Consider the following 22267-nt stretch of genomic DNA (forward strand, 5'->3'; position numbering starts at 1 on the left):
AGCACCTGTCCGGTGAGCACCTTGCAGACCATCAAGAGAAAGGATATGCCCGATTCCAGCGCTAGCTATGAAACCCACTCTGCCAGGGTATGCCAGGTCTTGCTTTTCAGGCACATGCAGCAAACCTAGGACTGAGCCTGCTTGCCCCACCTTGCCAGAATGTTGAGTTGCAATAGTCTGGAGTGAAACTGGGCATATGGGACTGTCTCGAAGTTAGCAAAGAGCCCGCATGCCAAACTGTTTGTTTGGACATCTCCGGGACTGTAGGGTCCAAACAAAAGAGCGGAGTGACTAGCATTTAGGATCCAACCGAATCCCTGCAGGGCCCGCACTGTCGTTAAGTGGCTGACAGAGCCCGTACTGACTGTTCCCAGAAATTGTTCAGATATCCTACTACAGGGACACACAAAGAGCAAAGCAGAGCGAGAACAGGAGCTTACACCTTGAAGACCCAAGGTGCAGTGGACAGACCAAAGGGAAGGTAAACAACTGGTGATCTTGCATGCCAACAGCAAAACACAGGTAGCGTTGATGTGTCGGGATAGTGGGTACAAGTATGCATCCTAGCTGTCCATAGAGGCCAGAAGGTCTCCTGGATGGATGAAAGCCATGACTGACTGGGCTGATTCCATACAGAATTTTTGTACTGGAAAGCATGGAGAACCTTTGGTGTTGATTCCCTCTTTTGTATTTGGGACGCAGAACAGGTTTAACTAGAAACCTTTCCTTTTTCGCAACAAAGACTTTGTGGCCAATTTGACAACATGAATCAGGATGGAGGTAAAGACCGAAAAAAAAAAGTCATGGCTGGCGCTCCAGCGTTAATCCCCAAAAGGAAAAGAGCAGGGCATAAGACACAAATCAGGCTCCCAAAGCAAAAGGCTAAAGCCCTAAATTACCCAGCATACGTTTAAGACCCGCAACCCCCCTCCAATAAGGATACTGTGGGGTGGTAAGGCAGTATCCAGGGTACATGCTAGATTTCGGCCTCCTGATGGGCACAGACCCTATGGAGTCTTCAGGGATAGGGTTTTACTTGACAAGTGCATCAGAGACCAAAGAACTGTAAAGTACTTTGCAGGTAACTCACATGTTACACCAAGGGGGTCTAGGAGAGTGCCTAATGCAGAATCTAATACTCACTTTACAGGCATTAGGGGCACATTACAGGCAGTCTCCGCTTCTTTCTCATATCAGGGTCCGGGTACGGCCTCCAAGGCTATGCAGAGGAATAGCCAATCTGGAATGCTGCAAAATGAACCCTAGTGGTTCTGCAGCAACTGAAGAAACTTGCTAAAAGAAATATAAAACCAAAAAAAGTATAAAAGGTTTGTTTCTCTCAGAGTAGAAATGTTTGTACTCCTAAGAATAAAACTGAGGCATACTAGGAGTGGGAGGGGTTATACCGGGCTGTCTTACAGCTCTGTTGCCCAGTGTCCAACCTCCTGTAGGCAGCCGCCATATAACCCCACATACCTGAATACTCCTGTGTGCATTAATGCACAATCCTATTTATCTTTATCCATATCATTGAACAATTAAACCATTTTTTGGGTCACATTTTTAGGGGGAGGAAAAAGAGACAAGGAGTGTCACAAAAAAATATGGTATAAAAAAGAAATTAAGAAGGAAGAGGAAAGGGGTAAAAACTCCCATTCAAATCAATACAAATGTAATTTAAAATCAGAGAAATAGGATTAGATCGATTTGACGAATTAGAAATGTGCAATGTGTACAAATGTGTTGGTGCATTTACAAGTCAGTGAAGCAATACTTCATTTATCCTGAAACGTGATGAAATTCAACGCAATCATCTCATGTATACCTGCATACCTTTAGTAGGTCAGAGTAAGCAAAGAAAGTGTGAAAAGAGATAAATGATTGCTTATTCTAGAAAGATATCCCAAGATTGCCTGGACAGGTTTGTTGGTACTCCTAGAAAAGATTCAAAATAACTGGATCATGGTGATATTTCAAACCGTTTTCTGTAATTAGTATCAAACAGGTCTTCAATCTTGTAATTAGTCAGTCAGCCTGTTTAAAATGGAAAAAAAGTTGTCACTCTGCTCTTTGGTATCAACACCGAACGTGGAAAAGGAGAAAGCAAAGGAGACAGTTGCCTGAGATCAGAAAGAAAATGATAAACCAGCATGTCAAATGTAAAGGCTTTAGGGACATCTTCAAGAAGCTTGGTGTTCTTGTGACTACAGTTGCAAATGTTAGTAAGTGTATTTCCACTCTTACAGTCAAATTTGAGAAAAGCCCACTATATATTTGTTATATGTTCCTAATCACACAGCAAACATTAACATATTTTTAAAATATATTTATTTTAGGTGTCTATGTAGAGAAGGCCTTGCACAGACTGCAAGCTTCTCTCTACAATTTCAAAGTGGCAGGAAACTCTGGATGTGCCCATAGACAAGGGACACACTCAGTCTCTTTATCAACCTACAATGCTTCTAGATCTTTAAGGAAAGTTTCAAGGACAACGTACCGAGATACAGCGCTCGTCCAAGGGGGGGGGGAGAGAGAGGTGGGGCTGTGTGTGTTAGGTTTTGAAATTGGTACTAAGTATACTTGTTTGGTTGAGCGGCTTCAGAAAACATACGGTCTGGGGTAGATCTTTAACCCTTTGTTAGGGTAGACCATCTTCAAATCTAGTTTACAACTGGCAGAGTACAGACAGGGTTAATTATGGTAACCTACCCAGCACCCTTGCATTCCAAAAGAATATTCAGTTGAGAGAAAAACCTTTCCTTTCAGGAAAAAGCAAGACATTTGTAAACAACATTTTCTTTTAGTTATGGTATGTGAATTAGCACACATAACAAAAATAAGATAGGTGTTATCCCAATTTGACTGAGAAAGTGGAAATATACTTCAAGGTCCATGGAAGCCAATCTACCTACCATGGCTGCCAGGGGAAAATCAACCTCAGATTGAAAAGAAGGATAATGCGCATGATTGACAGAGCGGAGGAAAACTTCCAAAGAGATATAAAACTGAACTCCAAGATACATCAGTGTCTGATCTGACCATCTGTTGCTTCTTGAGCAACAGTAGGCTCAAAGGGAAACACCAATGTTAAAAAAAAAAAACATTAAAAAAAAAAGCAAGACTGAAATTTGCTAAAATGCTAACAAGCTGCAATGTTTCCAGAAGAAGGTCCTTTGGACAGCTGAGATAAACTAAAGCTTTTATTGCCAAGTCACATCAGCTCTATGTTCACAGATGAAGAAATTAAGCTTTCAAATAAAAGAACACCGTACCTACTGTGAAACATGGAGGAGACTCTTATGTTTTGGGGCTGCTATGCTGCATCTGCCATAAGAAACCTTCAATCGGTGCAGGGAGAAATTAAATCTCAAGCCTATCAAGGAATTCTACAGCAAAACATACAGGCCCAGTATCAGAAAGCCCTGTTTCTCTCACAGGTCATGGGTCCCCCAACAGGATAAGGACCCAAAACACGAAGATAACAAGCACCCAAGTATAGCCAAGAACAAAATATTTCTGAAGTTGCCATATATGAGTCCTGACCTATAACCTATTTAACATCTATGGAAAGAGCAGGAACATGCGATCTAGAGAAGACACCCTTCAAACCTAAGACATCTGGAGCAGTTTGCTCAAGACGAGTGGGCTAAACTACCAGTTAGCAGGTGCAGAAGTCTCATTAAGAGCTACAGAAATAGCAGTGATCGACTCTAAACGTTCTGCAACAAAATGTTAAGGTCCCCTAATTTTTGTCCATGCCATTTTTTCTTTTATTATTTAAATGATTCTGTTGAATCAAAAATATATATTTTTTGTTACATAGCTTTTTATTGAAGAAAAAAAGCAAACACATAAATAGCGAGCACAGGTAAAAGAAACCCCACCCAGCGCCCCTTATGATGGTCAAACGTAATGAAAAACATCTTTCAGGCAACCAAAACTGGGTTCCTAAGTTATTGTTAGATCTGAGAAGAAAAGAAGGGGAGCGAGAAGATTCCCTCCTAGGAACAAAGCCAACTTGGTTCTTATGTATGAGGTCTACAATAAATGTAGGCAAACAATTCGCAATCAATTTGGCAAAGATCTTTAGATCGACATTAATAAGGGAGATATGTCAAAAATTAGCACAGAGGGCAATGTCCTTATTAGGCTTTCGGAAGCAGTGTGATATGAGAGTCTGATTCGGAAAAGAGCAAGTATCCGAGTCATCATTGTAAACAGTTTCTAGGATAGGGACCAATACCTGCGAAAATGTTTTGTAAAAAGGCATTTGTATTGCTGTCCGGGCCTGGGCTCTTACCCGAGGGTAACGAACAAAATAACCCACAAGATTTCTGGAGCCGTGAACGCGGACTCCAGGTCTGGCATGGCCTCAGCGGATAACGTTGGCAAGGCAGTGACAGAAAGATAAGAACTCAAATCCGATGAGATCGGGAGTACAGCAGAATGAGACACATCCTGTCGAATATGATACAGATCGGAAAAATACGTGTGAAAGGGCTGGGGAATAAGGTCTGACCCGTGAACCAATTGGCAGGATGAAAGTCTAATTTTATGGATAAAAGTACACGCACGTGTAGAGCGAAGAGACCATGCCAATGCTGCCACACATTTATCGCCATGTTCATAATAGAATTGACTAACAGATTCCCGATGTAAATCTGTTTTTTATTAAAGATGGAATGAACAATAGTGGAGGCCAAGTCTTTCCACAGAAGAGGAACTTCAGGTCATTTTAGAGAAAATTGTGGGTTGTTCTTCTTGGAACAGTACCAACAAATGTTTCCACATCTGTACATTTATTTGAAGAGACTAAAGATGTCAATTTGTTGAAAATTATGTTAAAGAGGAACTCCATGAATTTGAAAAGTTAACCCTTGCAGTGGGGCTACCCCCACACTGCAAGGGATAACTGCTTGTTTTGTCTAGGGAGCTAAAATAAAGGAATATATACTCAACCGATCCTGGTCTCGACCCAATATTGGTTACGAGTAGCATTCTTACTTCAGCACAAGTGTTGAGACTAACCTCAGACCTGTATGGTCTAAGACTGACCATACACCTTACACTTATCTGCAGATTTTCTGTGGTCCGATGGAAAAGGTGCAACAGATTCCTTCATCTACACTTAACTGTGTGGATGAAGGAATCTCCCACTGGGCCAAGCTTCAGTATCTTGCTAGTCAGCCCCGCTGGCTCTTTAAATAACTGAACAATCTGATTGGATGCAGACATTGTTCAGGTGTTTTGAGAGCCAGCGGGGCCAACTAGCAAGATTACGGAAGCTTGACCCAGTGGGGGATTCCTCCATCCACACAGTTAACCATCTGGCCACAGAAAATCTGCAGATAATTGTAAGGTGTATGGGCACCTTAATACAGATCTAATTTACATCATATGCTATGTGCAGTACCTTTGGTGCGTCTGTCCTCAACTCTAGCCAAATGTATATATGTGGCAGCACGGTGGTGGGTGTTATGCTGTGCTGCCACATATATGTGTATGCCCGGCAGTGCTGTTTTGTGCTGGGAGAATGCTCATTCAGGTCTCCGCACAGCAGCGTAGTGACCTGAGGTGCGACAAAATGCAATGCTAAATATTTAAGCAAGTCTGCATTTTTTTTTTGCAGCACACAACACGCTATGTTGTAGTGTGAATGGTGACTGGTGCTGTCCAATTGCTGTAAAACACCAGTCAGTCATCGCTACGGATGTGAACGAGCCCTTAAAGAGTAAATGTTGGTTCCTAGTAAAAACGCAAGGCTTTTAAATGGTGCAGTACTGAATCGTAACATTGCAAATATCTCCCTCCAGCACATCTGAATAACACAGCTCAGATTCTCTTGCGAGAAAATGTGCCAGAGATTAAAAAAATAGTTCATGCAAGCCCTCTACAGACAGCAGTCCTTTTCCCAAATTACTTATTCAAAACACAGTTTGGCTCGTTCTAAAAACACCACGTAATTTTGTTTTTAGACAATAGTCTTAAAAGACAGCAGACCTCGGAGATGTAAGTTAAGAACGCCAGAGACTATATTTAGTCACCATTTGTCAGCAGATGCTTTAACCACTTGCTTCCCGGAGCAATTTCTTACATTTGCACACACATAATAAAATCGGAATTTTTAGCTGGAAAACAGCTTCAGATCCCCAAACAATTATATATTTTCTGAAAGCAGAGGCCCTGTAGAAAAAAAAGGAGCTAGTGGCAATTTTTTGTTTATCAAGCAAGTTTTTTAGGATAAAATACAATGAAATTAAATTTAGGCAGGTAACAATTATTTTCAAAATCGATTCGTTAGCCGATTATTAAGTTTGATTAATCAGTTAATCGGATAAAAAATAAAATTAAAATACATTTTTAAAAATGGCTCTAGTGATGGACTACTAGTTTGTATTGAGATTGTAGTCCATCACAGGAGCAAGCTTGGAGCGGTGGAATTAAAAAAGAAAAAAAAAAAAAAGTGTGGTGTGCAATATAGTGAAATGAAAAGTGTAAAATTATACAGCAATGAATGCAGAATGGCACCGGCTCTACAGGACTAGAAAACCCAGCAATAGCACAATGCAGAATACCACCAGCTATCGACGAACACAACAAATCTCAGCAATAGTACATTATAGCTGGCGGTTTTCTGCATTGTGCTGTATAATGTACTATTGTTGGGTTTTGTAGTCCTCTATAGCTGGCGGTATTCTGCATTGCGCTGTATAATGTACTATTGTTGGTTTTTGTAGTCCTCTATAGCTAGTGCTATTCGGCATTGCACCGGCATTCGGCAGTAGTCCTCTATACAGCGCAATGCAGAATACCACCAGCTATATAGGAATACAACAAATCCCAGCAATACATTATACATACACTATATAATGTATTGTTGGGATTTGTATTCCTCTATAGCTGATGGTACATTGTGCTGTATAATATACATATACAGCACAATGTACCATCAGCTATAGAGGAATACAAATCCCAGCAATACATTATAGATCACCATGCTGATCGTGGATGTGGCGGGCGGTGAGCGTGAGGCGGGGAGGAGGTGCGGCGCGCAGCGCGTGGAGCCGTGAACAGGGCCAACCAATCGGAAGCAGATTATTCGATGGATTGAAAAAGTAACAACTTTTTCAATAAATCGATTATAATCAATTTAGTCGTTTAGTTGTTGCAGCCATACATTTAGTGCACAGAAATAGAATATAATGCCCAATTTTTGGGTAAAATATAAAAGATGGGGTCATGTCGGGTAAGTAGATACCAAACATGTCAAGCCTTATAATTGCGTGCATCCGTGAAAAAACAAAAAAACGACAAGAACCAAAACTTCCCATATGGGACGCTTTAAACACTTCTACGGCTTATCAGTTTAGTGTTAACAGTGATTGATGGGCCTAGAATTATTGCTCTCACTCCGATGCTCGCGATGATATGTAACATGCGTGGCACAATTTTTTGTTTTTGCACGTAGACGCATTCGACGCGTGTTTGCGTTGTAGGTACGTGCATGTGGGGGGCAGGGGACTTAAAAAACATTAAAGATGCAAAAAAATGTTTTCATCTGTTTCTTTAACTACTTGCTGACCGCAGTGTTTACACCCCCTTCCTGTCCAGGCCATTTTTCAGTATTTATCGCTGCGGTACTTTGACATTTATTCCGTCATGCAACGCTGTACTGAAATGAATTTTATACCATTTTTTGGGGACAGATAGAGCTTTCTTTTGGTGGTATTTAAATCACCACTGGGGTTTTTATTTTATTTTTACTATATAATGAAAAAAGTACAGGGAAAAAGAAAAAAAGAAAAAAACGGTTTTCCCTTTATTATGTTAGAAAACATTTATTATTACCCAATTTTTTGGTAAAATATAAAAGACGGGGTCACGTCGGGTAAATAGAAACCAAACATGTGAAACCATAAAATTGCGGGCGCCCGCAAAATTGCAGAAAACTACCATACCCAAAATTGGCCATAGGCGATGCTTTAAAAGATTTTGCAGCTCATCAGTTCAGTGTTATCAGTGATTGATGGCCCTAGAATTATTGCTCTCACTGTGACGTTCGTGGCGATATGTAACATGTGCTGCATAATTGGCGCAATCGTCGTTTTGCGTGTAGGCGCACCTAACGCATATTTGCGCATCTACATGGGGGGCTTTTTTTCGTGTGTGTGTAAATTTTATTTTGTGACCAATTTTTTTTTTTACACTTAACTTTATTGTTATCACATAGAGGATAAGAATCCCCCTATGTGATATCAAATTACAGTGACAGGTCCCCTTTACTAAGACCTCTAAGACCCCTAATGTCACCTAGGGACCCCCAGAGAAGCTGATGTAGCACAGATCTGCTTAATCAGCTTCTCTCCGGTTTCTGTATCGGAGAGTGACAGAGGAATGTGGAAGTGATGTAGTAAACATCACTTCCCGCATTCAGAGACCGGGGAGGAGAGCGGAGGGAGTGTACTGATCTCCCTCTGTTCTGTACACGGAGCCACATCGCCCATCCCAGGTTTGGACGCCCGGGATCGTGGGGACAGCGACCATGAGGAGAGCGCACAGAAACATGCAGCATACTGTACAAGCGATTGGGCACCCGCTGGAAGTGGTTAAAGGTGACACTGGATGCATGTCCTGTGATGCAAAGCAAACTCTTTTTGGATCCACTGATAGCAACGTCCTCTTATAATAACTTCAAATCCAAATCAATTATTCTGCAACAGTTAGTCCACTACTTAGAAATTCTAGCCTCTATTAAAGTGACTTCTCCTCCTTTAAGAATGTTTGTTGACTGGGTGATGCTGAGGCTTCAATACTTTAAGTCTCTGACCTGGAACAAGTATACAGATAAGGAATCTTGTCATTTCTGACACTCATTTACAGCAAACTTGTCCCAGGTCTGTGACAAGAACAAGTATGCATGTGAAATATGAAAAATATTCCAATGCACAAATTAGCCCTGTAAGTTCACACAAAAGACTCTGGGTACATACTAATTAACGTGCTATTATCCTGCATTCCACTAAATCTTTTTGTTTACTGACCTTACTCTATGGTGTATAATGACATTTCCATAACAGAATGACTGCCAAGTAAAATAGGAAACTCAAATAGTTCATTGGTACTGTTCAACATAACAAAAAGAAAAGTATGGTAATGATTAGCAAACCATCAGAAATAATATTCTAATATAACTGGTTGCAGCACTCTGAACATTACAATTGGTACTTGAATGGCTTAGCTAAATAATGCATACTTGAAGTACAACGTTTGGCCATAGATGGGCAGATAACAGACCAAGATGAGAGCTCTAATAAGCATTGAAGAATTCTCAGAACTGCTGAACCTGTAGCAAGCTCTGCCTCATGCACATTATAAAGAGAAGTACTTGGAGAGAAAAGATCATTCCCATTTCAAACACATTGGAAAGTACTTGCAAGCAAGAACAAGCATCTTCAACACTCGTAAGTGTTTATTCATGTTTGCAAGGCTGCTTTGTATACCTGATTAATGGAAGGCATTGCTTCTAAAAAAAAAATAATCAGCCAGTGCATGGGTGCCCTATAGACCTAAAAGCTTTTAAAAATAAATTTCACTTGATGAAATGCTGTTTAGGGCTCGTTCCGGTTCACACTAATGCGGTGAGTTAATTGCATGCTTCCCTGTGATTAACACACACTACCGCACAATGCACCTACCATGCATTACAGTGCGGGAGGTGAGTTGCCATTTATTGGAATGGCACCCTCCCACCTGCAACGGCTCGACCCTGCCGCAACGCACAATACTATGCATTGTGAATGAAAAAGTAGCGCATGCGCGCATTTGGGGTGCCATTCACATATATTGCAACATAATGCACCCCCTGCACTGTTTTGCAAGGTAGGTGTGTTGCACAGTAGCGTGTGTTAATTGCACGGAACTGTGCAATTAACGCACCATACTGGTGTGAACAGGCCCCTTAGTCTGGTGTACATCACTGATACCTGGTGCCTTGACTGAAGAGTTGCATGAGATTCCACCGTTGGACTGTTCATTGTCAGAATAATCATAGGTTTCTGTGGACTTAGGTTTATATTCTCTTTTAGGTCTAGAGGAGGCTTCACGAACTCTGTCCTTTAACTTGTCAGATAATTCATCCAGAATTTGCACAGTTTGCCTGTGATAATCCAACTGCGCTTCCACCAATGCTGAAAGCTGACTGACTTGCTCCACCTAGAGACAAAGGATACAAGGCAGATTTAGTTTTGAAAAGAAATTTGTTATATTTTTGGATTCAATCAAAAAGACAAACATGCCTTAAAAGCAAAGGGTAAGATTAAAACAAAATCCCTGTTTTTGTCACTGTCCCCCCAACCTGTAAGCTTAACCCCTTGACTACATACTCACCTCTCCAATACAGGGAATGTGGCGAAGACCAACTCTCCTAGTACAAAACCAAATCTGCATCAAAATTTCAACACCTGCATCTACAATTTGGTATTTTGGTTAGCAAGCAATGCTATTGCAATTTTACCTGAAAGGAGTGTTTGAACTTGCTTTCACAATTTTACCAATTTGCTCCATAATCAGGGCTTGAAAAATTTGATAGTGTCTCACCAGTCAGTCAAAAATTTCACCAGTCAGCATGACCGGACTATAGCCTTGCAATTTATGTTAAAAAAGTTTGGGGACAGATAGAGCTTTCTTTTGGAGGTATATAATCACCATGGGGAGTATTTGTTTAACTATATAATTTAAAAAGTACCATAAATGTAAAAAAAAAAGTTTCCCTACGTTATGTTATAAAACATTTATTCTTACCCATATTTTTAGTAAAACATAAAAGTCAGGGTCACGTCGGGTAAATAGACCCCAAACATGTCAAGCCTTAAAATTGCGTGCGCCCGCAAATATCGCAAAAAACGCCCATAGGCAACGATTAAAATGCTTTTACTGTTCATCAGTTTAGTGTTATCAGTGATTAAAGGAGAACTATGGGGTTAGCGCTTTTCCCCATAGTTTTCCTTAGGGTAACGGCAGGACACAAATTAGCGTCCTCCCGTCACCCTAAGCTCAGCGGTATACTGAGACGCCGCAGCTGAAGCGGATCCCGACAATTATGTCTGGATCCACCCAGCTGCGTGAGTGACAGCTGGCTCTGCCTATCTAGAGGCAGAGCACTCGGGACCGGCAACGGCAGTGACAGCTTCTGATACAAGCGATCGAGCGTCTCTAGAGACGTCCGATCGCTTGACTGTAAAGCTCCCGGCTCAACGGCCGGCCGGGAAGCTGCTCGTCGAGCTCCACTGTCTGCTCGTCACAGATGAGCGGATTTTTCGAGCCCTGTCTATAATATTTATGATTCTTCAGATTTTTAAATACATATTCGTACCTTGTATCACACCTCTGTTGAACAATTGCCGAGTCAAAAAAAATAAAAATCACAGGGTAAAGGTGGTCATACACACATGGTTCTTGAGAGACCGGACGAAATGTGCACCCTTTCAGCCGGCATCCCTTGATCAGCTGATTGAAGGAGCCAGTCAGAAAATCTCTGTTTGGGTATTCTGACAGCAGCTGGTGGCTAGAGAAGTGTATAGCCAGCTTTAGCCTGTTGTAGCAAGTAGTGAACAAAGGGAGAAGGGACACATCCTTCTCAGATAACAGAACCATGGTAGCAGGCCAACAATGAATCAGTTTTACAGTGGGTAAAAACAGAATGCTTCTTCATTCTTCTATGTGTAGGTGTCACGTACCTGGTATGGTCTGAATGATGAGGGAGGCTCCTCTTGTAACTCTCGTCAGAGCACCCCTGGAGATGGCACAGGTAGCGCACGGACGTAGAGAGACACCAGTGCCTGTGGATGCTGATCACCTGCTGGTAAGGATGCAGGAAGCCGGATGCAGGCAGCCAGATGCAGGATTCAGGCAGCCAGATGCAGGAAGCCGGATGCAGGATTCAGGCAGCCAGATGCAGGAAGCCGGATTCAGGCAGCCAGATGCAGGAAGCCGGATGCAGGAAGCCAGATGCAGGATTCAGGCTGCCAGATGCAGGATGCCAGATGTAGGATTCAGGCGGACTGGGTCAGCGGCTGGCAGGCCAGGAGAATCCGGATGGTAGACGTGGTCAGTAGAAGCCGGGTCAGAACCAGACAGATCGGAGCCGAATCAGGAGAATAGTCAGACAAGCCGAGGTCAGAAGGCAGGGCAGGCAGCAGACAACAGGAAACAGGAGCAAGCCGGGTCAGTCACCGGATTCAGATACAGGAACACAGGTACAGGTACAGCTGAGATCTTCCAGCAACTATCAGTTGCTGCTTGGGGTTTAAATAGGCCGATTAGCGCCAATTCGTGCACTGGGCGCGTGCACACGTGTACGTTGCACGCTATTATGCGCACGTTGCGCGTGATTATGTGCACGTTGCACGTGATTATGCGCACGCTGCACACGCGCAGTTACTGCTCGTCTGTCGCTATGCACGTTTCTGCGTGCCATAATGCGTGTAGTAACTCGAGCCCTCCTTATGCTATGGGCATTAGTTCTACGTTCCTGACAGTAGGGTATCCAAACCCATTCCCAGTGTGGTGCTGTAAGGATTTTGCTAAACATAGGCAAGACCCTGCAACCTAAAACATAAAAGCAGGTAATCACATAGTTGGATTACCTTTGAGTCTGAAGCTATCATTCACTGATGTAGCTACATCTACCCTAGATAATTTGGTTACAAAATTAGATAAAAGAACAGGTTTTATTTAAAAACAAATATTGTAATTAAATATTTCATCATCATGTTGACAAGAGGAAGGTAAGAGCCAAGGAAGGCAAAATATAAGCAGATTTAACGGTACTCAGACCTGGCTGATGGAACAAAACAGGGACTGACCACCAGAGACTCACACTATTTGAAAAAAACTGCCCAGATGCGATGGTAAACCTTATAAGAAAGTTAATGGGCCTAAAGCATTGTGACAATCACAACTTCAGAGCACCCCCTATTTAGCTTAACACCTGGGCTTCAATAGCCATGCTGTTAATGCCAGCAACGAGGAAGAATATTCAGCTCTTGAGATAGAAGGTTCAGTCAGTGTTGCAGCTACCAGGTAGCATCTGTCACCAGACAAACAAGATCCGAGTATTAAGCCTTCGGTGGCCAATCTGGAGTGCTTAGGTTAACGGAGGTACCTTCCAGCCTGATCCACTGAAGCAGCCATGGGTGAAACCTCAAGGTGGGGAGCATGTAGATCAGAGTGTAACATTCACCTTAAGTCACCAAAGCATCCTCCATATATGCTATTGGTTCCGTTGATCTAAAAAGGTGTCCAGTTTCCTGTTGAAATGGGAAGCCATCAGATCTATGTTTGGAAATCTCCAATTTAAACAGATTTAGTAAACCACCTCCTGCTGAAGACACCATTGCCCAGGATCAAGACACAGATGCATAGAGAATCTGTTTGCCAATTTTCTACACCAGGAATGTGAGCCACAGAGGGGGCCACAACCCATTGTTCTGCCTTGCAACGGACATGTTCCATCTTCCACCCATCTGCTAGACTCATGGAGGGGAATTTATCAATAATGGTGGAGGGAGAATCTGGAGTAGTTGTCCATGGCAACCAATCAGCATCCACCTTTCATTTTCAAACCTTAACTGAACAAATTGGAAAGAGAAACCGATTGGTTGCCACAGGCAAATGCCCCAGATTCTTCTGCTCCAGTTTTGATAATGCACAAATGCCACTCCGGTGACACTGTGAGACTCCATGCAAACAGGTTGTCCTTCTTGTACCGCAAAAGAGATAACCATATGGAAACGTGTACTCAATGAGACCGCAACCCATCAACATTCCCCTACTGAGAGAATGGGTGAAGACTCACAGCAAAAACCTCCTGAGAGGGGCGGATTTAAAGCCTAATAGCTTGTGGCTCCAACCTCCTGCACCCGGTGACAGCACCCGCAGGTTTGGAAGACTTTAAATGTGAATGCTGTTTAGAATTAGCTGAATATTTTGGTTTGGAGGACCTTGAAGCCTTGGAAGAGGCTGTTGTGAATAAATGGACAGCATGTGTGCAGAGAAAAAGTCTATTTTTTTCACTGTTCCCGGGCCTTGCAAGACTGGAGCAGATACAATGCTCTTGCCCACATTGCCATTTGTCCAAAATAGCACCAATGTCATCCAGAAAGGGAATCTGTGCTATGGCCTTTTTGAAGTTTGGGCAGCCAACCAGCAATAAAGTGTAAAACCCCACTAGGGCTGCAACAACGAATCAATTAAAATCAATTATAAATCGATAATGAGAAGCGTTGGCAACGATTCACATCATCGTTAGTTGATTTACAATTAGTTGCTGCCGGTCTGCTCCTCTGTTCTCCTGTCCGCTGGTGCTGGCTGCAGCGGTCTGTGTTCCTTTCAATCCCCGCTGCTCTCCCTGCCTGTATCAGTAGAGGCAGCGGGGACACAGACCACTGCAGCCGGCACCAGTGGGGAGGAGAGACCGCTGTGACTGCATTCCCCTGCTGCCCTCCGTACCTGCGCTGCCGCCCTGTGCCGCCTCTGCATCTACAGGCTGGGAGCTATACAAAGCCTACTTTAGGATATTTTAAAATGCAATAGCGGGCTGGCTAATGCACCCGCCCACTGCCTATCAGCAGTGGAGGTACCTGAAGAAGAAAGCTCTCCATCAGGTCCTCCTCTGCTGATTGACAACAAGCAGTGGGCGGGTGCAATAGCCAGCCTGCTATTGCAATTTGAAATATCCAATAGCAGGCTGGCTATTGCTCCCAGCAATAGAGTTAAAATAGAGTTTAAAAAAAAGTTTAAAATAAAGTTAAAACTAAAATTAAAAAGACAAAAAAAATTAAATAAAAATTAAAAATGCAAACAAAAAAAGTTGAACTAAAAAATACTTTTTTTTGGTGTGTCATTTTAAATAAAAGTTTTTTTTATTATATTGGCTTAGTTTTACAATTCACATTATTTTAAATCCATGAAACTAATTAAAATAAAATGTGTAATATAATACATACAATTATTAAAAAGCTATACATATATATATATAGATATAGATAGATATAGATATCTATATCTGTTTAATAATTGTATGTACATAAATAAAAAGGTAGGAAAAATTCATTTTCAGTTCAGCCTGACAAATTTTGCTGCAGGAGGTGCGTTGCACTGCCATTCATTTCAATGGATCCCAATTTTTCGTATTCTATTATAGTTTGTTGTGGAAATTTTATTATATGGAATGATGTGGACATTGTATTGTAGGATGTGTGTTTTAGGGATTGTCTTCTGTCTCCCTGTGAGGGACGTAACCGAGGAACGCTCTAGCAGAGGGTACTTGGGTTGAATCGGGACCAGTTAGTATAAAAACCTTCTCATGGGCTTGGAGACGTGTTCACAGTGTGCGAGGCGTTTGCCGGTTTGTGAGTACAGAGTCCGTATAACGAGATGCGTATTATACCTCTATTGCGGACTGCGCTATCCCTTTTGGATACATATCTGCTTTTATAAGAAGACATTGATAATCTGCCTTGTCCGTATACTCGTACTGTATATAGATAACTGCATTAGCAATGTCTCCTCAGATAGTCTCAAACCTGTAAGAACTAGAAGAATGATCGTACTGGATACTGGTCACTCTGAGCAGTATTGAATGGAGTCCATGCGGACGATGATGGGGGATGGGCAACCACATGGCTGTTCGGCCATGTTGGTGTGCTCTCCTGTTCCTTTTGATGTGTACCTGTACTTGTTGGGCTGACTGGCTGATGTTATAAAGCCATCGTCGTCGTCCTTTGACCTTAATAAATGAAGGAGCTGGGGGGGTCTGCTCGGCCCTTTCTACACTGACTCCACGATGAAAACATGACCGGTGTTCCTGACTCTACAGGGGCACCTCCGGTCCTTGCACAAAAGAGCGTACTACAACTGTGCTTTTAAGCACAGGGGAAATTCTTTGTGTTTGACATACTTTAACCAAGCGAATTTCCATAATATGTTTTGTTGTAACTTTTCTTTGTTTTTGTAACTTTTTATTTTTCTGTTTTTTGGTGGAAACGTTGTAAGAGGTGATTTTGGGTTGTAGAAGCGGAATTTTGGTTTTGTTTAATTGGTTTGTCTATTGTTGGATTTTGGAGACACCATTTTGTTCCTTTGTGTGTGAAGACCATGCAGCTTGAACGACCATTTTGTCTTCCTTTGTGTTGGTTTTTGCATTCTATACTTCGAGTATAATTATTCGGTTTTAGTTTTAGAAGGCAGTTTTAGTAGTATTGCACTTTTGAACTAAAATTTGTTTTTGTGGTATTGATTTTTTGTTGCAGGCTTATTAACAAGGTATTCAGTTTTAGGTGGAGCTGGTTCCCTTTTGGCTGAGTTTGGTGTCTACGGAAAGCCATTTGTTTGTTTTCGCATCAAATGTCTGTTTTTTTCTACAATAGTTATTTTGTCAGTTTGTAACTTTTCTATCTATAGCTTGTTTTGGTAAGTTTTGTGCTGGAAATCGGTTGAGTGTTCGGTTATGGTATAGCTCGGTGACCAGCCTGATAAGGAAATCGTTTTGTGAACATTAGGGGCAGTTTAGTAGTGAAATTGTCCTAGAGTTACTGATTTTGCTTAATGCTTGAGTGTCTGTGGCTGTTATACTGAATTGTGGAATTGTTTGGCATAGTTGGTGGTTATTACAGGTACTGCAGTGTAAAAGGGTGGTGCTTTGTAGTTCTGTGTCAAAAGTATTTGGACAACAAGCAATAGAGTTTGATAGCATTAATGCGATTGCAGTGTTACAATTCCTGTATCACGGAAGGCATTTTTAAAGAGGTAGCGAAAGTGGAAAGCACGGCAGCCATTGTTCAAGCAATGCAGGGATCTTCTGACCCATGGCGACAAGCTCAGAATTGTGTAGCACACATGATTGCTTCCAGAAGGTGGCGCAAACGAAAGGTAAAGTATGCTCTTATTTTTGCTGCTATTTGGATAGCTGATAAATATCAGGAGTCTTGTAGGCTGAAGCTGAGTTTGGAAGGACAGGTGGAAGATTTAAAACTTGAGATTGGGAAATTGAGAACTCTTGTCCAGCACGCTGCTGCAGCTAGCACTGAGTATGAACGTACTGTGACTGAGCTGCGCAAGGAAAATGAATGGTTGTCTGAAAGCATAATGGAAGCACAGGCTGGTCTCTACGAGAGTGCAAAGGCCGAGCATTCTCAGTGTCTGGCCCAGATAGAGTCATTGAAACAACCGTTAGAGAGTCATAGTGCGATTATGACTGCAGTTGATGTTTCTGGGAACTCTGGGTTAGATTCTGAAACTGACTCAGGTATGGACGATGTGACTGTAGTTGGAAGTATTAATACAGTGACAGAGGTTACCTCAGATGAGTCTGTGGTGAATCCGCAGCAGGGTAGATCGCCATGTGCTCAGAGGTTTCGCATGCCAAAGAATTGGGCACATTGTGAGGTACTGTGCTGTAACTAATGGCAACGTAAACAGAGATTCTAAGTCTCCCAGAACCACACCTAGAAGTAAAGTGGTTTATTCAGCAAGGTGGAGTAATGGTCCCAGACATGGTTCTTTGCAAAGGCATAGAAGCCAGGGACAGCTACGGTCTTGGACTCAAGGAACAGATTTTAAAGCCCGATATGAATTGTTGAAATGTGAAAATACTAAGCTTAGGGAAGAACGAGATTGGTTCTGGAACCATCTCCGAGTCTTAAATTGTGTGTACCAGAGAAGGGGGAATGAAGAGATGTTGTTGAGATCTTTCTAAACCAGGGACAAGACAGAGCGCCTCCATAGTGTAAAAGTGTAATGTATTTGTACAACATGCAAATAAAACGTACTTACAGAAAAGTCGGTGGTTAAAAGCATACAAATGGTGAAGTATAAAATCTCTAGCAGCGGAAGTCTGAAGGAGTACAGCACATCAGCGTCCTCTGCCCACTTGAGTTCTAAAGGTCTACGCGTTTCAGGGGCACGCCCCCTTCATCTTTCTAAACCATTTTACTGTTTGTATTTTGCAGGAAAAAATGGAAGACCGAAACTAACGTAACTTTTCTTTCCCTAGATTGGTAAAGAGTAAATTTTGAATGTTTGGGTGTTTTTTTTTTTTATTTCTTGAGAGGGCTATTCATTCCCCCTCTCCCATTGTTTTGGGTGTTACAGCATGAGCTACAGTATCGCATTACTGTTGGTTTTGCGGTAGAAAAGAATGTTTAAAAAAAAAAAATTTATATTCACTTTCCTGAGGCGGATTGCGCAAGCGAGAATAACACACTTTTGTTGGTTTAGAATTGCTTCCCGCAGCGAGTAATCAATTTTTTGTTTACGCCCAGACTGTTCGTTTTATTGTGTGACTACTGAGACATCGTACAACTGTTGAAATAGACAGCAGAAGGCTATCCCCATTAACAACTGTAGTGAGAGAAGCCACATTGCACTGTAGAGAAAAGCGGGCGCAAGTGTGATGTGCAGTTTAGTCTGGCGACGCAGTGTAGGGTCATACAGCGGACACGGTTGCGTATGCATACACTGTGAGGGGTAGAGACATAATTCGGAGGGGTGATCTGTGGTTGTTGACTAATCGTTTGGCATAGTTATATTACTCCATGGGTCTGTGCCAAACGTGTTAGGACAAGCCATAGTACATCGCCTTGATTAGGGTTTCTAGTTGGGGGACTATAGTGGTATGGTGGTTGTAGTCCGCCAATCCACCGCAGAAAAAAGGCACCGGGTGGTGCTCTCCTAAACAGGTGCACGGGTTTCCCTGGACGCAGGGGTAAGACTATAGTGGATTCAATCGCAATGGGCCGTCCATGCAAGGGAAGGAAAGCGAGGCTTCCCACAGTCAGACGGTTGCACAGTACATGAAATCTAGTTTTTGGGGTTTAGGCCATGAAACCCCTTAAAGAATGGTATAAGATGTTCTAAGGGTACCGCTTGGGGTATCCCTCTGGAAGGGACTTTTGATGCCTGGAAATGGGAGAAACCGAGTTAGACCCAGGCCGCAGGGACCTTAGATGTAGCTCAGTTATGGCTTCAGAAGTCTATAATGGTAAAGCGGCTGGGGATACAGAAGGCGGTTTCAGTCCGGAGGAACCGCATTATGTACACCTGGCCCGAGAGGGTAGCCGCCATTGGTCATCCAGTGTCCAAAGCGGAAGAGGCTCTTTCTGGGCTGACTCTGCTGAAGCAGGCTGGATCTACCAACATTGGATCTGTTGTAGTTTTTCTCAGATGTCTGTCGTCACCAATGCAATTATCTCTCTCTCTCTCTCTCTCTCTCTCTCTCTCTCCACCTAAGAGTGTAACCTAACCTAGAGACGATGCACCATGTTGCATCCAGCTTCTCTTCTTCCTGTTTTTGAGGAGGAAGAGAAGGGAGGAGATAATGGTGTGAAAAATGACAAACTTTTACTAGCCTTTCTAACCTGTCAACTTCTAACCAATTTTCCAACCTAGTAGGGAATCACGTCGAGAACCTTTTCTTTGAGGGTAATTGGGTCCGATTTTTGCAAACATCTAAAAAAAAATCATGGCCGATACTCGGAAACCATGGCCTGAATGTCTTGCTGTAGCCCTTTATTCCATCCCCACGGGTTATCACAATACGTCCACCACCGGGTTCGTGAGTCTCTCCCGGACCCAGACTCAATAACCAGTGTTCATTCTAGTCAACCAGGTGATTGGGTCCAGCTAAAGAAACATCCAAGGACGGGACTAGAGCCGAGATATCTTGGGCCATTCCTAGTGCTGCTGGCGACGCCAACCTCTCTGAAGTTCGAGGGACGAGACAACTGGGTCCACGCCGGTCACTGCAAGAAGTTGCTCAACTACGTCAAAGAATGAAGATTATCATTTTTGTTTATTTGTTTAGTTTATTTTAGCGAGGGAAATGCACCTCAAACTAGCAAGGGCCAAAAGGGGACATTTGTTGATAGAACTTAAAAGATACATTCCTAGAGGGTAATATCAGCTATAGTTTTATTATTAGCTCTTGCTAATCCTGTATGGGTGTCCAGGCAGTCAGGCGGCCCGCAGATGTGTTACAGCATCAGTTTCCTGTAAAGGGGATAGGTTTGTGGGATACTCCACTTGTGAGGGAGGTACAACGGTCAACTTTACTAATGTAACCCCCGATCTCTTTAATGACACCCATAGATCAGATTATATCTGCTGGAAAGAAGGGTGTGACGTTATGACTGAAGGCCCGTGACCGTCAGAGAAGTTCATGTGCGGTGTTGACGGGTCCATACAATTCCCTATGCGGGTTAGCTGCTTATAAGGCAATTCCCCCTAAAACGAGAGGTTCATGTGTCCTGGTGAAGCTTGTCCCTGCATCTTACGTTGCAGCCGATCAGGAGGAACTGATGGTGCAGAGGAGGGTAGGAAGGGCAGGGAGAGCTGGAAGGGAGTTTTCCGGCTCTGACCAGGCCAGGGCATGGTTTCCTCCTTGGACAGGATGGGGAATTGAACTTATGAAGCGATTGAAACATTTCTTGTCCATAGTGGATGAGATGTTCCATTAAACATTGAGGCAGTGAGGAAGATCACTGAGGAACAAGGACAGTAGAGCGTCCAAGGGGGGTTTCTGTGAATTTATAGGAAGGGACATTTAGACTGGATAGCAGATACTAGTGACAAGGTTCAGGCCCATACTGACAGGAGCAGGGCAGAGGCAGAGCTATAGCTAGTGAGGGTTGGAATCCTTTTAAAGCTTTGGGAGGTCTGGGGGATCTCTGGTTTTCGATTGGATCCGGGCTAAAGGAAATAGGAGTACATGTACTTATGGTTTTGTTTCTATTCCTTCTATACACCGGAGTGAGATGTTCCTGATGTCTAATCGACCGAGTTACCGAAGCCCAAACAGACGACGACATTTTCGCTGACGAGGTGAGACGCCCTGAAGACCAACCCATGGACCAGATGCAGAGAATTCCAAACCGACCGGCGACCAACGCGACACACCACCTCCTCTGAGTCACCTGCCAAAGAGCAGAACCTCCGAGTCAAGATTTGCTTTTCAAGATTAATTTTCTTTGCCAAAAGTCAAGATTGATTTTCTGTTGTTTTCCATCATCTGTTTTGCTTTATGGATTCAGGACTTTTCGTATACCAGAGGGACTGTTTTTCCCCAAAGAAGATCGAGATTCATCGAGGGACACTGGGGAGCATATGACAAAGAGGAGGGAGTGTTGTGGAAATTTTATTATATGGAATGATATGGACATTGTATTGTAGGATGTGTGTGTTTTAGGGATTGTCATCTGTCTCCCTGTGTCGGACGTAACCGAGGAACGCTCTAGCAGAGGGTACTTGGGTTGAATCGAATCACCAGCTGCACCAATGTGTTTATATAAATCAGGCAAAATGGACTAGTATGTTGCGCTCGGTGTTGGTGGATCTCTTTGGTTTGGGGTAGGTTTAGTTGTCACTAAACACAATGTCAATGCTGATAGCCGATTTAATTGTGGATGGCATCGGTGCCCGACGGTTGCGGAATTCAGGATTGTGGTCGGCGTTGGACTACATGTCACAACCGCGGGGCGCAGATGCCATCCGCAATAAAATCAGCTCTCTGCTCCCAGCGGTTGCAACATGCAATGAAAATTATTAGTGCCCCCCCAGATTTGACTGTAGTATCTTATGTGCCCCCATATATTGTTCCTAGAGTCGCCACTAAAGGAAAGGCAGCTGTGTGCGTCATCTCTTTGCTGTTTCTCTTTGCCGAGTCTCCTCCTCCATGTTCAGGGGTCTATAGCACACACCCACAATCAGTTTACTATTAGCCTCCATCTTATTAAGGTCTAGCCACAAGGACTCTGCTCCGTCACAATTACCATCAGCGATGTCTTCTCGCATGTGCACATGCAGATTGCTCTTCACATACTGTACATGCATACCGCTCCTCCCCTTCTACCGACCGTTTCCCTCTGAAACAGACTGCACACTTGTATGTTACCTGCCCAGTCATGTGAGCTGTTCAGCCACATTTTAGTTACTCCCATAAAGTCACAGTCCTCCTCGAGTAATAGAAGTTAAAGTTTCTACAATTTGTTAGTTAGGCTTCTAACATTCATGTGCATATCCTTTAATCTAGAGCTAGTGTTATTCAGTCCATTATCAAGCAATTCTGAGTCACAGCTATTTTCCTCCAGACCTACTACATTGGACATTGATAAGGTTACTCTACTACGGACTAGATAGAGCCTCCTGTGCCCCTTCAATTCAGCCCCCTCTATATTTAAGTGCCCCTTTTGATTCCTGCTCTCTAAATGATACC

General features: G+C 42.9%; 1 protein-coding gene across 1 annotated transcript in view; it reads right to left on the reverse strand.

The window, feature by feature from the left end:
* LOC108802627 (endophilin-A2-like) overlaps nucleotides 1–22267 on the reverse strand; it is a gene marked incomplete at both ends in the record, with an annotated part of 62122 nt that overhangs the window by 36202 nt on the left and 3653 nt on the right. The window contains one exon of the mRNA XM_018574483.1: nucleotides 9984–10212. Within this exon, the coding sequence (XP_018429985.1) occupies nucleotides 9984–10212 (229 nt within the window). The remainder of the gene's footprint in view (nucleotides 1–9983; nucleotides 10213–22267) is intronic.

The sequence above is a fragment of the Nanorana parkeri genome, unplaced genomic scaffold (genome assembly GCF_000935625.1).
Source record: "Nanorana parkeri isolate BGI_ZX_2015 unplaced genomic scaffold, ASM93562v1 scaffold2988, whole genome shotgun sequence".
NCBI lineage: Eukaryota > Metazoa > Chordata > Amphibia > Anura > Dicroglossidae > Nanorana > Nanorana parkeri.